This window comes from Anarhichas minor, unplaced genomic scaffold (genome assembly GCF_050575085.1).
Source record: "Anarhichas minor isolate MPS153535 unplaced genomic scaffold, ASM5057508v1 ptg000011l, whole genome shotgun sequence".
Taxonomy (NCBI): domain Eukaryota; kingdom Metazoa; phylum Chordata; class Actinopteri; order Perciformes; family Anarhichadidae; genus Anarhichas; species Anarhichas minor.
This window is the reverse complement of record NW_027466457.1, coordinates 10,415,199-10,429,167: the sequence shown is the minus strand read 5'-3', so window position 1 is coordinate 10,429,167 and position 13,969 is coordinate 10,415,199. Positions and strand designations below refer to the sequence as shown.

Sequence of the window (13,969 nt, the reverse complement as noted above, 5' to 3'; positions counted from 1 at the left end):
AGCTTTGTAGAGCCAAAGAGACGGCAGTTAGCATTAGCCCAGAGAGACATTGAATGACTTTGTAGCGCTGTGCGGCAGGGTGAAGAAAGTTGTCTGTTTGTTTTGACAGGTCGGTGATCAGTCTTTGAGCTCATGGAGGCCCTCATACCTGTCATAAACAAACTGCAGGATGTGTTCAACACGGTCGGAGCGGACATCATTCAACTGCCGCAGATAGTTGTTGTGGGCACTCAGGTGAGGAATGTCACTTTGCTTTCAAGGCTAGCGAGTTAGTTAGCCTGCGACAACTTATTGTTTTGGCTTCTCCTGGAATGTAAACCTGACTTATTTTGTCAGTTTCACGCAGGTGTGCTACACAGAACTGGGTAGACTGGTCTTACATAAGCTTTGCCTTTTATAAATCTAAGCTAATTGACTGAGTAGCTAAATTAGCGTTAGCTACATGTCATCTCACCTAGTTATATACCTAACGCAGCTAGCAATGTTTTTAGCTGACAGTTGGTGAACGAGCACGTATCCACATAGTCCTTAGATCACTATCCTGAAAGTAAAATCATATTCTTTATTTAAACTATATTATATTACTTATCGATTGAACATAATCGCATTTTATCGCACCATTCACACTAACATCTACTCTCTGTTTCCAGTTAGCTAGCTAGCTAGCTATAATGCTGGTTAAGTAAATAACTTGTAATCCCTGCAACGAGTCCTACGTGTATAAAGCTTACAATTATCAGTTTTGTTGAAGGTTTCCATATAACGTTACCATGAATGACATGTAGAATATCCTCTTATATTATATTATATAATCTATATATATATTATATTATATCCAATTCAACAACACTTCGAACCACTGATGGCCATGAAGTTGAATCAACACCTTTCTTTAACACCGTTTCTCTCTGTCCACCTAACCACCCTGTGGACACGTTAAAGCCTAATTGGTTTGAAGTGGCAGGAGTTTTGTCTTAACCATTTTCTTTCACTGGTCAGCTAATAGGATGTGGCTGTCTCAGACATTTTGGCATCTGATGGTGTTACAGTGAGACAAGCCAGAGGTTGGTTTAAGTTTGACCTTTCCTGGGCTCCACAAAGGCCCAGATCTGCAAATACCTTTATTTAAGGACAGCTGTATCTCAGACCGTATGCCAAATACTGGTTATTCCTGTCAGATCTATTAATAGGCATACGTAGTGCCTATGTCGGTCCAAAACATTAGGTTTACTCCTACAGAGTAAACCTAATGTAACATTCGTAGCCTTCACCTCCTACTGAGCTAATCGGGACCAGTCCAATAAAGCGTAATCTGCTAGCCGAGTGAGCTAGTCGAGGTATTTCAGTTAAGCAGATCTCATTAGAATAAAGTCACACCTCGTGCTTGTGTTAATGAAAACTGTACAGTTGAAGTTGAAGATGCTACAAGGTTTGTGTTCGATCAGTGAGTGACATTCAGCACTGCCAACTTCACCCCAATACTTCCTGAGCCATCTGAAGGTAATACTCGGAGAGCAGGAACCTTTGTGGGGCCCAGAACTAAATTAGACTTTTGCGCTTGTGGTCAAAATGCAGTCAAAACTGGTTTCTCTCTTCAACGAGTCGGTTATACTTCAGTCTCCCCTATAATGTTTTTTTATGATGTTGTTTTTGTCTACAGAGCAGTGGGAAGAGTTCTGTTTTAGAGAGCCTGGTTGGCAGGGACATTCTGCCGCGTGGCACTGGCATCGTCACACGCCGACCTCTCATCCTGCAGCTCGTGCACATCGATTCAGAGGACTGCAGGAAAACCAGTGAAGAGAATGGTAACACCGATGTCACCTCTGTTATCTCTGTACCTGTGGAGTCGTTGCATATTTATCTTCTTCTGCAAACTATACTTAAATCAAGTTAATGATATTTTAAAACAAACAATGAAATATGGAAATGCTGCATTAAGCGGACTAGTTGGTGTACTTCTTCCACATTATTTAGTCAGGTGAATGTATGGGGATGTCGCAGTTGGAGCATTATTCAGACAGGAAGCGGACGAAGCTTCTCTTTCACTGGCCAAGAGCATAACAGTTTATAAGAGTTAAATGTAGGCGAGATCTTTAACAGACACTTTATCCAATGTCAGGAGACTTCTCTGCTACGGTGCAGTTGTAATTAATTACTCCACGATGGGATGTTTTTATATTGTGAAAGGAACAGCAGTTTAAATGAGCACTGATACCATCCACCTCTCAGTGAAAACAACAGGGGGGAAAATATGCCAAGTTCCTGCATCTATTTAATACGGTCCTCTGGGAACGGCCACAGAGCGACTCTGCGTTGCTGCAGTTTAATAGAGGAGCTGCAGATAGCCAGGCTAACTCTTTTGTCTCCTGTCGTCTCTCTTTAACCACAGAATCCAAGAAAAATGGACGCCTTTACAGAGGTCTCCTTCTCCTTGTTCTTTGCCTTATTGTGTTTGTATAGTACATAACCTCCCCCGTCTCTCCTGCCCATCTTGCCCCATCCTGCCTTGCATTTGTGTAGCTTTTTTTTCACAAAGCTGCCAAACCACGTGGCTTCACTTTATTCCGCTCAAGTCGTCCCCTCGAATTAGGATGGTCTCTGTCAGTTGAAGTTGGATGAAGAAAAATTTGCAGATTCCTGTCAAAAATAATACTTTTGTGCTTAGTTTTACATTTTAAAAGTCCACCTACGATGTCGTGAATACCAACTTCCTCTAAGAAGACTAACAGACTCCACCTATGTAATGTCGTTTCCTTATTTTTGTTGCAATGTTGATTATTGCAGCTGAGATAATTGCTGTTTTTTAAAAGACTCGAGGTCCTTGCTTCCCCAAATGCTCATGCTTTTTTTTTATTGCTTTAGGCTTTTATTTGCTTCCATGACTTTTGTGTGAAAACCACTGTCCTTTTGTCCTCTTCTGTTTTTGAACTCTTCCTCTGTGGAGTTTTGCTGTGGGGAGTTTTTTCCATCCCATGTTTGCCTACAAAAAAAATCATCCCATGAGACATAGCACTAGTAATAATAGTAGCAGTGATCTCAAGGCCACATCAGTAACTGAAACATCTGTCCTCAACTTTGTATTCCTGCAGGCATCGACGGAGAGGAATGGGGCAAATTTCTCCACACCAAAAGCAAGGTAGAGTTGTCTCACTCCTGTCCTCTCACTCTTGTCTGCCAGAAAACAATATTCTCTAAATGGAGTCTGTTGTCTTGTGTATAGAAACATCTGAATATTCGATGAACCGTGTCTGGTTCAGCATCCTGTGTTGATTCACTAACATTTATGGATTAGCAACATAAAGACATTCTGTGGTTTTGTGGTATGTTTAAAACAGCGACATCTGTAATGAGGTCAGGCACACACCCTCTCAGTAGCTGTTTGTATGGCTTATGGTTGAAGTGTGTCTCTTTAGCTGCACATGGTTCATTGTGTTTGAACAAAGAAGCCCTCATGATGTGCTGATAGCCTCATGACTATAAACAGGAAGTCTCTTTGAAAACGAACCACATCATGTCCTATTCTTTTTTTGTCGCTCTATGTTGTTATTGTCGTTGCTAACATATTGAAGTATTTTTAAATTGTTAAATTGCTCTTCCAGATCTACACAGACTTCGAGGAGATCAGGCAAGAAGTTGAAGCAGAAACTGAAAGAATTTCAGGCAATAACAAGGTATGCTAATTACGCCCATTAAAAGGGAACGTTAAAACAAGAAACTACAGCAATGGATGATTTGTAAATATCAACTAAAGATTTTGACTCAACCTCTGAAGCACTATCAGCCTGTTAAGAGTGACCAAACGTTTTTTTTTTTCCAGGGTATAAGTGATGAACCCATTCACCTGAAAATCTTCTCACCACATGTTGTGAACCTCACGTTGGTGGATCTGCCTGGCATTACAAAGGTGAGATAGGTTTCCCTTTTTTCCTCCATGTCCAAACCTTTGAGTATCTATGAACTCAAGATGATCCTGCAGATGAATGTCAGGGTTTGAAGTCCAATGTGTGTGTCTTTGTTAAATCAGGTGCCGGTGGGAGACCAGCCCAAAGACATAGAGCTCCAGATCAAAGATTTGATCTTCAAGTACATCTCCAACCCCAACTCCATCATCCTGGCTGTGACTGCTGCCAATACAGACATGGCAACATCAGAGGCCCTTAAAGTAGCCCGAGAGTTTGACCCTGATGGTAAATGGCTTTCTTGTTGATTCATTCTTCACTTTCTTCTGTTGCTCTTCTTGACGTTTCTTCCGTTTTTTATACTTCGAGGGTCTAAGGACGAGGCTTTCGCGTGCTGTACAGATTGTAAAGCCCCTCGAGGCGTATTTGTGAAATTGGGCGTTCTAAAGAAAATTGACTTAACATCTGCTTTTTTACTTTTAATGTGTCATCAGCATATGCCCATACTTTTATTGTCATGTGCTCTCTGCGTTTCCTGCTTCAGTGGTGTCTATGATGTCTTTGTCTTCAGGCAGGAGGACGCTAGCAGTGGTGACCAAGCTGGATCTGATGGATGCTGGCACAGATGCCATGGATGTATTGATGGGCAGGGTCATTCCTGTCAAGCTGGGCATTATTGGAGTCGTTAACAGGTAGCACTGCACTTTTGTGCCTCGTTAGTTAGTTAGTTAGGAGGGGAGGAAGGAAACAAACTTTATAGTCCATGTTGTGGAAAAGTGTTTATGGTTTTACCACAAAGTGATCAAAAAAAAAACAATACAAAGCAGAGGATAAACGTGAGGGACACAGTACCAACAAACATGATTGAATAAAATACATTTAGTACACAGCCTACCTGTGAAGGATCGCTAATAATCTGGAGATCCTCACTCTTTATTCTGCATTTCATTCCTGTTTACTTTGTTGCGTCTGGGTCTTCTCTGCTAGTGAACTGACTATTTTCTATTCCCTATCATATTCAATTTATTCCTAACATTCAGATTTTCATATCTCATGTGGAAAAATTGAATAATGTCTACCGGATTCATAAAAGCCATTTCCTTTCGTGTCAATAATGCTCAACTATAGTCCCATGTGTGGTGGTGGTCATACTCAAAAAGCCATATTCTGCATGTATTTTCTTAGGAGTCAGTTGGATATCAATCAGAAGAAGTTGGTGGCAGATGCCGCCCGTGATGAATACGCCTTCCTACAGAAGAAGTACCCCTCGCTTGCAAACAGAAATGGAACCAAACATCTGGCCAGAACATTGAACAGGTACGGAGCTGGAATTCATCTATTACTTAGATTTTTTTAGATCTACATTTTTTCATTAATTTAACAAATGAAATGTGTGAGTCGTTATCGACCTTTTACGTTTAATGGTTACTCCCTCTCTGACTTCTAAATTTTTCGTTCTGATGCCGTACTGTTGTAGTCAATAACTAATCTCCCTCTTAATTTCCAGATCTGAGCGTAAACTGATTTCTTTCTTCTCGTCAAAGGTTACTCATGCACCACATCAGAGACTGTCTTCCTGAGCTGAAGACGAGGATCAACGTGCTGGCATCTCAGTACCAGTCGTTACTCAACGGTTACGGCGAGCCCGTCGACGACAAGAGCTCCACGCTGCTGCAGCTCATCACCAAGTTTGCTGCAGAGTACTGCCACACCATAGAGGGCACGGCCAAGTACATAGAGACAACTGAGCTGTGAGTTACACAACGCTCATAACTGCATGTGCTTCCATACACCACTAAGGGGTGCTAGCATCAATGCTATCCTGAGGTCTCGAGTTAAGTAGTTTCGTCTCCTTTTTTTCAGATGTGGTGGAGCGAGGATCTGTTATATATTTCATGAAACGTTTGGTCGCACATTGGAGTCGGTAGATCCTCTGGGCGGTCTGACGACCATCGATGTGCTCACAGCAATCAGAAATGCGACGGTGGGTTTCTGCTTCCTGGTTTAACTTGTAATCTGTGTTTTCTTTTTAAATGGCACCTTTTGGAAGACTTACAGCTTCATTGTATTCGACAGGGCCCGAGGCCTGCTTTGTTCGTGCCCGAGGTTTCGTTTGAGTTGCTGGTGAAGCGGCAGGTGAAGCGCCTGGAGGATCCCAGTCTGCGCTGCGTGGAGCTGGTTCACGAGGAGATGCAGAGGATTATCCAGCACTGCAGCAACTACAGCACACAGGTGAGAAACACAGTCTCGCATATACACAATACAAACCAAAGCACAGAGGAACTCCAGAAAAGTAGAATTGCATGTTTTCACGCTCTGGACTGACCACGCCACTGTTCTAGTAGCCTATTAAATGTAAACAAACACTAAGTATGACAGTTGTTCATCTCTGCAGGAGCTGCTGAGGTTTCCAAAGCTCCATGATGCCATCGTAGAAGTGGTCACCTCGTTACTCAGAAAGAGGCTCCCAGTCACCAATGAAATGGTCAGCACCTGCTCACACTGAATACCACTTCAAGGGAAGTTTACGGACTTCCTAGTGCTGATTAATCAAGCTTATTCTTTTTTACAGGTTCACAACCTGGTTGCCATTGAGCTGGCCTATATTAACACCAAGCACCCTGACTTTGCCGATGCCTGTGGCCTCATGAACAATAACATAGAGGTAAGACGCTAACTTCACATAATGCATCTATTAAATAATGTGTCTTCTAATCCTTAAAGCGTCTATTGTTTTTTGAAAGGCACTTCTAGAGGAAAAGTTTTCCCAAAATACACGAAGCTTTATTTTTGAGACATGAAAATAGTTTCTCCATTCCCTCTAGAGATGTATTCTCCTTCCCTTTCGTAGGAGCAGAGACGCAACCGAATGAGAGACCTGCCCTCTGCTGTGCCCAGAGACAAGGTACAGTCGGTCCCCATGGTTTTCATGTCTTTCTGTTTCTTGTCACGGGCTTTTCCGACCACTATTGCACATAAAGATTCAGTCTAGTTTCACTGAAGAATCAACCGACTTCACATGATGTAAAGTTCCTTCACACCTCTGCCTGCAGCTCCCCTCTGTTCTGCTTGATGTTGTCTTTCTCTAGTCCCTTAAAGGCCCAGGTGGTCTGTCTCTCTCTCCCACCGAGCCTCTTGCCCTCGAGGGCGAGGCCGCCAAGGTGTGACCCGTTCGCTCCCTGCCTGCCCACACAAAACCTCTGCTTCCCCCCCCCCCCCACACCACCATGCCCCGGCTGTCGTCCTTATCTCCACCATGATCAGACCCCATTTGAAAGTCCTGTACTCCTCTAAATTCCCTCAAACCATGTTGTAGCAGGTGGTTGGGCCTTTGGTGTCCTGATAATGCAGTGGGATTACTATAACTATGTGTCTAACCCATTCTGCTGCATGCTGATTGCTCACAACTAATACAATATTGCTTATTAATACATAGTCATAATCATTTGCATGTGCTGTTTTTTCTTGGTATGAGTGGGCGATATGGAAAAACATATTGTACCTCTACAATGAGAGCAATCTTTCTCAATTCTATTGGAAAAACAACTTTGTAAAATAACCAGAAGTCTCCCTCTGGCTAATAACAAGGTCCTGTAAATCCAATATTGCCATAAAGTAGTTTTACTTATTGATTTGTAATGTTCCCTGCTACTGCTGAGGAAACAGTATTTTAACATTTGTTATATCATGGTATATGTTTTCATATCATTCAAACCTGGCTTCTGTCATTTATGCCGTCTTTTCCAACAGTCTTACTTTTCTCTCGTACTAAGTGAGAAGAATGAACAATACTCTTCATGAACTTCTTTGCAGTGAAATCAGGCCAGAAGGCCTGTGGCATGCTACTATTTGAAACTGTTCTGGAAATTAACATTTACTTTATACAGTGTATCTATATATATTATAAATACATATGCATGATACACTTCCAGCCCTTGTAATTGCCGGAGCATCTGCAGGATTTATCCCCGTCTCTCTCCTCCCCCTTTAGGCTGTAGCAGGTGGCTCTCAGAGCGGCAACGTCGGCGAGCAGACGGACGGCGGAACGGGGAACTGGAGGGGCATGTTGAAGAAGGGAGAGGACGGACCAGCTAGTGACAGAGCCATGCTCCAGCACCCGCTCCCTGCAAGCCCACAAAGGGGCCACGCTGTCAACCTGCTCGATGTGGTGGGTTCTCTGCATTTGTGGACATTGTAACCACTTCAAAACATGGCACTGTTGATTTCAACCATTTTAAAGCATGTTCACTTTCTGTATTGTAGTTACTGCTCTACGGTAATATACAGTATGTCATATGGAGATCAAAGAGAGAGTTTCTACTGTAGGCAAACACACCTTGAAATGTAAAAACAGCCTATTCATCTTTTGGTCTCTATTGCTTTTTCCTGGTCACGTTCTGCTTAATGCATTAAAGTCTAACTGAAATCCTTTTTGTAGTCAAAAATAATGTTCTTAAAATGTGTTCTTGATACTTCTTCATTGTCAGCCGGTACCAGTGTCCAGAAGGTTGTCTGCTCGAGAGCAGAGGGACTGCGAGGTCATCGAGAGACTCATCAAGTCATACTTCCTTATTGTACGGAAAAACATCCAGGACAGGTACTCGTGTAATCAGGGTTTTTTTTCACCCACCATACTAACATTTTGAGAACTTGGCATCATTGCGCCGCTCTTATGTGCTCTACTGTCCTTTCACCCTCTGTTGTTGTTTGGCCTCAGTGTACCGAAGGCGGTGATGCACTTCCTGGTGAACCATGTGAAGGACTGCCTGCAGAGTGAGCTGGTGGGTCAGTTATACAAGGCGGGCCTGCTGGACGACCTGCTGACAGAGTCCGAGGACATGGCTCAGAGACGCACGGAGGCCGCCGACATGCTCAAGGTAACGGATTCATCAACTGTCACAATGGAACGCCCAAAACAGGATCCTGTATCCATCGTATGCTCACTGCTCAGCAAAGCTTTGGTCAGGGATCTCTGTCAGGCATATATGAAACATATAGATGTATTAAAACATTTACGTAAGAACTTTAACTCTTCACTTCAGCTCTTACAGACCGAAGGTGTATATACATATATATATATATATATATATATATATGAAATAATTGGTTTTTCCAATCTGGTTTAAAACAATAGTCAGGTGTCAAGCTTATTTGAGGCTTCATCAGTTTGGGTTCGATAAATCAAGCAAATATCTTTCAATGTCTTTTGTGAATCGGACCTTGAGACGGGGCGGACAGTGATGGACAATTTGTGGTGCTGTCAAGGGCTGCAATCTATTATTTTTTTTAAATTCACCCGCCAGTGTAAGAACTAGTTGATGTAGAAAGAGCGTACCCCTATATGTACCCAAAAGGCATCAGCTGAGGGTTTAGGAATAATAGAGTTTTTAAATTTGTGTGTCCAGGCGTTGCAGAAAGCCAGCCAGGTGATCGCAGAGATCAGAGAAACCCATCTGTGGTGAGGGCGGCCTCTCTTCAGCAGGCTCCGTTCATCCCTCATGGACCATCCAAAAGCTCCTGCTGTGACTCCCAAGCTCCTCTGACTGCAGAGACGAACAAGTTGAAAATGCACTGGTGTTGATATGTGTATATCGGAACATAGTTTTAATGTACAGTAAGGACTTGGATTTAATGAAGGGCCGTACATATCGGCTCCTCTCCATCAGCATCACACACGCGTGCTGCTGTCCTAGTTATTATATTTTTCTCATGTAATTGAAACAATTAGTAGATAATGTTGTGCATCAGCACTATGTGGAGCCTTGCTGAGGAATCTCTGCTCTTAAATTAAATTTGAATTAAAGCTGGAAATGACAAAACTCATGCTGCAACATGTAGACGTTCTCTCTATGTCAATTATTTTATTAGATGTTGACAAAATAATGCGTCTACAGCTGATTGTTTCCAAAGAAATGCACTTCATGTAGATGTTTTACTGTTAAAACCAGTTGTGTTTATATGCAGATATGAAACTATTCTACATCACACCCACATTTGTCCCTTTTGTTTACATGTTCAACTAGATCTAATCACACTTGTAGAGGTTTTAAGTCCATTGAATGAGGGTTCTGGCTGCTGGAGTCTTTGTATGAATATGTTATGGTACTGTATGCTGGACTTCATTACACAGATAAATCTGCATTGTTTGAAAAGAGGCAGTGGAGTGGATGTAATGACTTATTTATTGTTATGATATTTGACATGTAACCCAACACAACAGAACAATGAATACACGGATAATAGGGCCAATCACTGGTGTTGAAGTCTGCCTCGTCCCCGTCTGGCTGCTCCTTTACCTCAGCCGGCCGCCCATCTTGCCCTTTCCACGTCCTTTGGCGCTGAAAGGATGCAGGGAGAGATAAACGCCAAATGCAAAAGCACCGCAATCATTGGGTTTAGGACACGTGGAAGTCATTCACTTTCTGCACTCGGCAAATCAAAACACACAAACAGTGAACGGGGTGTGTTTTGTACAGTATTGATAGTAAACACGGGCATGTTCTCCGCCTCAGACCGCTGTTCTAACAGTGTTCGAAAACGGCTAAATAAATGTATTTCAGCGAAGCTTGAAAGTTTAATGACATTGCAAATAAATTAAAGTTTATTTCCTTTACAGTTTTGAAAGAGTCCTGTTCATGCTCCGATATGTACAGTATCACAGTATGCAATCAAGTTTTTGCATTTCAATTAGATCACCAGAGCCTGCCAGGTGCAACGTAAAACATATGACCGTTTGAACAAAGTGTTGCTAGGACGTGTGTGTGTGTGTGTGTGTGTGTGCGCGTGTGTGCGCAAAAGACTGTGATCGTACTCTGAGATCTTTGATCTTTCCATGTCAATAACGATGGGGGAAATGTGACGTGGTATGGTGTGTATAAAATGGAAGAAAGTAGCATATTTTGAAGATGGGGTTCGTGTTCTTACCTCTGGTGAACCTGGACTCGAGCAAGAAGCTGGTTAATCTGCAAAAACACATAAATCTTACTCTGTGTTTTTAAAGTACGCACATATGATACCAGATAAATCCAGCAGAGGTTGTCTGCGACGCCCTCTGTTGACCCAATGCCTTTCACCTGTAATATCTAACTTCATGCACCTGCAAGGCTTTTGCCACTTGAGTCAGGTGACAAATTAAAGAAGGATGCAGTTGAGGAGGCGGACGATTTATAGCAGAAATGGTTTCTCCAGACATCATTTCTAAAATCCATCCATCTAATATCTGTAACTGCTTATCCTTTACATGGTCGCGGAGGGCTGCAGCCAATCTCAGCCCACATTTTTTTCAAAAACTCAACATCCACATCTGTCCCAGGTGCCACGTTTGACGAGATCTTCCTCTTTTGTTTCTCATAGAGATAGAGGACCTCATCACCAAATCAATTATTTCCACTGTTTTGTGGTGTTTTGGATGACTTACATCGTACTTCTGTCTTTTGAGTTTGTCACCGAGATCAAACTTCTCAGCCTCCAGCCCCATCAGCCACTGCCACAGCTCGCTGGCCTTCTCCCTAAACGCAAATAGCCACAGGTCACATTGAGAGTATCGATCTTATATCCAGTGGTACCAAACATTTGAATCATCAAAATCCTATTGATGTCAGGATTCATGGTTTGAGACACGGTGCACAGCTTTGACCTACTTGAGTTTATCCTCGCTCAGATGATCAACGTTCAGAACCTTCTTGCGGTCAGCCAGGATCATCTTCTTCTTCTCCCTCTCAGTTTGTTTCTTTGCTCCTCTTCTGTTATCAGCCTGTGTTGGTCAGAACGCACACAGACACATTAGTCAATCTGAATGCAACAAAAATGTAGATGTAGTTTTTTGTATCCATCTTTTTTTCTTCTTTTTTTTTAACGGCGATTGGGAGTTGAATGACCTTTTGTCCAGCGCTGTACTGCTGGGTCATGTTTGAGAGGGCCTTCTTCTTCTTGAATTCGTCGTCGTGCTTCTTACGATGCTCCTCCATCTCCCTGCGCTCTTTTTCGTCCTGTATGCAGCAACAGGTCAACTATTTAGTGGTAGAAACTGATAACGTTGTCTGATATGATGAATGAGTTAACGTATGATCATACCGCAAGTCTGGCCTGCCTCTCCTTCTCTTTCTCTGCCCGGACCCTCTGCTGCTCTGCTCTCTCAGCACGACGTTTCTCCTATAGGATGAAACACACACTGTTGTGGTGATTTGGACCAAACAAAAACACAATAATTCCTCTTTGACTGACACACTCACAATTCTGTTAACAAGGGAGAGGAGATCTTCCTCCTCCTTCTTCCTCTGGATGAAGTGAGCCTCGATCAGAGACTGCAGCTCAGACAGATCCTTGTCCTGACGCTTCCTGTGGATGTCCTGCCATCAGGAAAAAAGAAATCAGGGAAGTAAGGATGCGTCTGTTGTTTGTCAAATCTGATCCGAATGTTTCTATCCAGAGGGAGGCTTTTAATAAGGTTGACTCACATCAAAATCCACTTTATCACCATCAGGGATCTTTGGGGGAGCAATATTTGGCATGAACCTGTGGAAGTGAACAGTTTATTACTGTATGATCTGCCTTGAGTTTGGTTTTAACTGCTAAGCCAAAGAGAGCTAAGACACTTACTTTGGCTTGGGCTTTGAATCATCTGGGACGAAGAAAAAGAAATAGGAGACATTTAGAACAGATTGAGTAAGAAGAGGTCATTAACAAGCTGAAAAAAGGAAAAATATTGCTGTTTTCTCACCTGTGGCCTCTTCTTGTGCTGATGATCAGGACCATAAATGATTAGTGACATGATTGGAAATGAAATGAGGTAAAGTACATAAAAACATGGACGAGTGCATCGTTCTTACCTTCTTGCTCCCTTCAGAAGTAATGACACAAAGAATGAGAATAACAAAATCATGAATAACTTGTCAGACAATATGAACAGTAATGTTTTTTTTAATCACAATATGAAAATATAAAAGTACAAAAACGAGTACATACTGAATTTCCTCCTCCGCGACTTCTTCCGTGTCAGACATTTTGTTATGGATGAGCTCTGCAAAATGTGTCCCTATTAGACTATTTTTAGACTGACAAATATTTCCGATCATTAAACAACATAGCAGAGCACAAGATGGCAAGTGTTCACACGGTTCACACTGACCCAAATATCTGTGGTCACTTTGGCAGTGGTGGAAAAAAGTATTCTGATCTTGTACTTGAGCAATAGCAGCGATGCCACGATAAAATACTCTACACTAGTACAAGTAAAGGTTGAAGAATAAAAAATGTTGCAAGATAATATAAACAGTATTTCAATGTTGTAGTTCAGATGCTGCTGTAGATCTAATTACTGTTTTATAAACATTTGCAGTCAAGTTCAGTATTCAAGTGAATGTACTTTGTTTCTTCCAACTCAGGTTACTACTCTACAAATATCTAATCAATCCTGTGACAGAGCGGTTGGTGTTTAGTGAAATAAAAAGGAAATCTTCCCCTAAAATGTGGTGAATACTATAAAGTAGCATAAAATAGAAACACTCCACTATTCTACAGATATTTAGTTTATTTTCTATCGGGTCATTTATGTTTTTAGCAGAACCACCAGTAAAAAGCACGTAATCTCATGCAGTTCAGTCACATTTAGTAAATGTGACTTTAAGATCATATCTCCACCTCATAGTTGTTAGAAAGCCATTAAGTTGAAGATTTATGACTGAACGAGGCTTTGATTTAAAGTAGCAGCTCTGACATAACGGACCTTACCTGTAACTCAGACAGAGGGAGCTCAGAGACGAGGGACACACTTCAGCTCCTTGAGGTTCACAAACAAGTTGAGCATCAAGAATACATAGTCCAGTCCTTCAAACTCATGTGACTGCAGCACCCTATGGCTGGTCAGTCTATTGTTAGACAGCTGGATATTGGGGCTCTGTCACACACACACACACACACACACACACACGCACACACACACACACACACACACACACATATTCTGCAGGTACATTCCCGTCCTGGTAAAATGTAATTTATCCATTCAAACTTTCAACAGCCCCTCACGTTTCAACACTCTATAACTTCACAAGTGGTTAGGAGGCACATGA

General features: G+C 42.1%; 2 protein-coding genes across 6 annotated transcripts; one reads left to right on the top strand and one right to left on the bottom strand.

Annotated features, from left to right (window-relative positions):
* Positions 1-21: 21 nt before the first annotated feature.
* On the top strand, positions 22-10,512 carry dnm1l (dynamin 1-like). Of its 4 annotated transcripts, XM_076089367.1 has the most exons (20): positions 22-234; positions 1,661-1,805; positions 2,390-2,419; positions 3,090-3,136; positions 3,600-3,671; positions 3,818-3,904; positions 4,025-4,187; positions 4,471-4,591; positions 5,085-5,216; positions 5,444-5,650; positions 5,763-5,883; positions 5,976-6,131; positions 6,295-6,384; positions 6,472-6,564; positions 6,751-6,804; positions 6,989-7,060; positions 7,891-8,067; positions 8,387-8,496; positions 8,617-8,776; positions 9,305-10,512. In XM_076089367.1, exons 1-20 carry the CDS (start codon positions 133-135, stop codon positions 9,359-9,361), a joined length of 2,196 nt encoding a protein of 731 aa, XP_075945482.1. In that variant the 5' UTR covers positions 22-132; the 3' UTR covers positions 9,362-10,512. The 4 variants fall into 4 exon arrangements, with proteins under 4 accessions (XP_075945482.1, XP_075945484.1, XP_075945480.1 ...); XM_076089369.1 differs by lacking the exon at positions 2,390-2,419; XM_076089365.1 differs by lacking the exon at positions 6,989-7,060.
* A 162-nt stretch (positions 10,513-10,674) lies between these two features.
* On the bottom strand, positions 10,675-13,880 carry tnnt2d (troponin T2d, cardiac). 2 transcript variants are annotated; one of them, XM_076089375.1, is made up of 9 exons: positions 13,629-13,880; positions 12,498-12,918; positions 12,356-12,413; positions 12,131-12,247; positions 11,973-12,050; positions 11,777-11,887; positions 11,540-11,652; positions 11,317-11,407; positions 10,675-10,861 (listed from the first exon to the last, which is right to left on the bottom strand). In XM_076089375.1, the coding sequence occupies exons 3-9, from the start codon at positions 12,407-12,409 to the stop codon at positions 10,820-10,822; spliced, it is 606 nt and encodes a 201-aa protein (XP_075945490.1). In that variant the 5' UTR covers positions 12,410-12,413; positions 12,498-12,918; positions 13,629-13,880; the 3' UTR covers positions 10,675-10,819. The 2 variants fall into 2 exon arrangements, with proteins under 2 accessions (XP_075945490.1, XP_075945489.1); XM_076089374.1 differs by lacking the exon at positions 13,629-13,880 and having other exon boundaries at positions 12,498-12,519; positions 12,619-12,632.
* Positions 13,881-13,969: the final 89 nt, after the last annotated feature.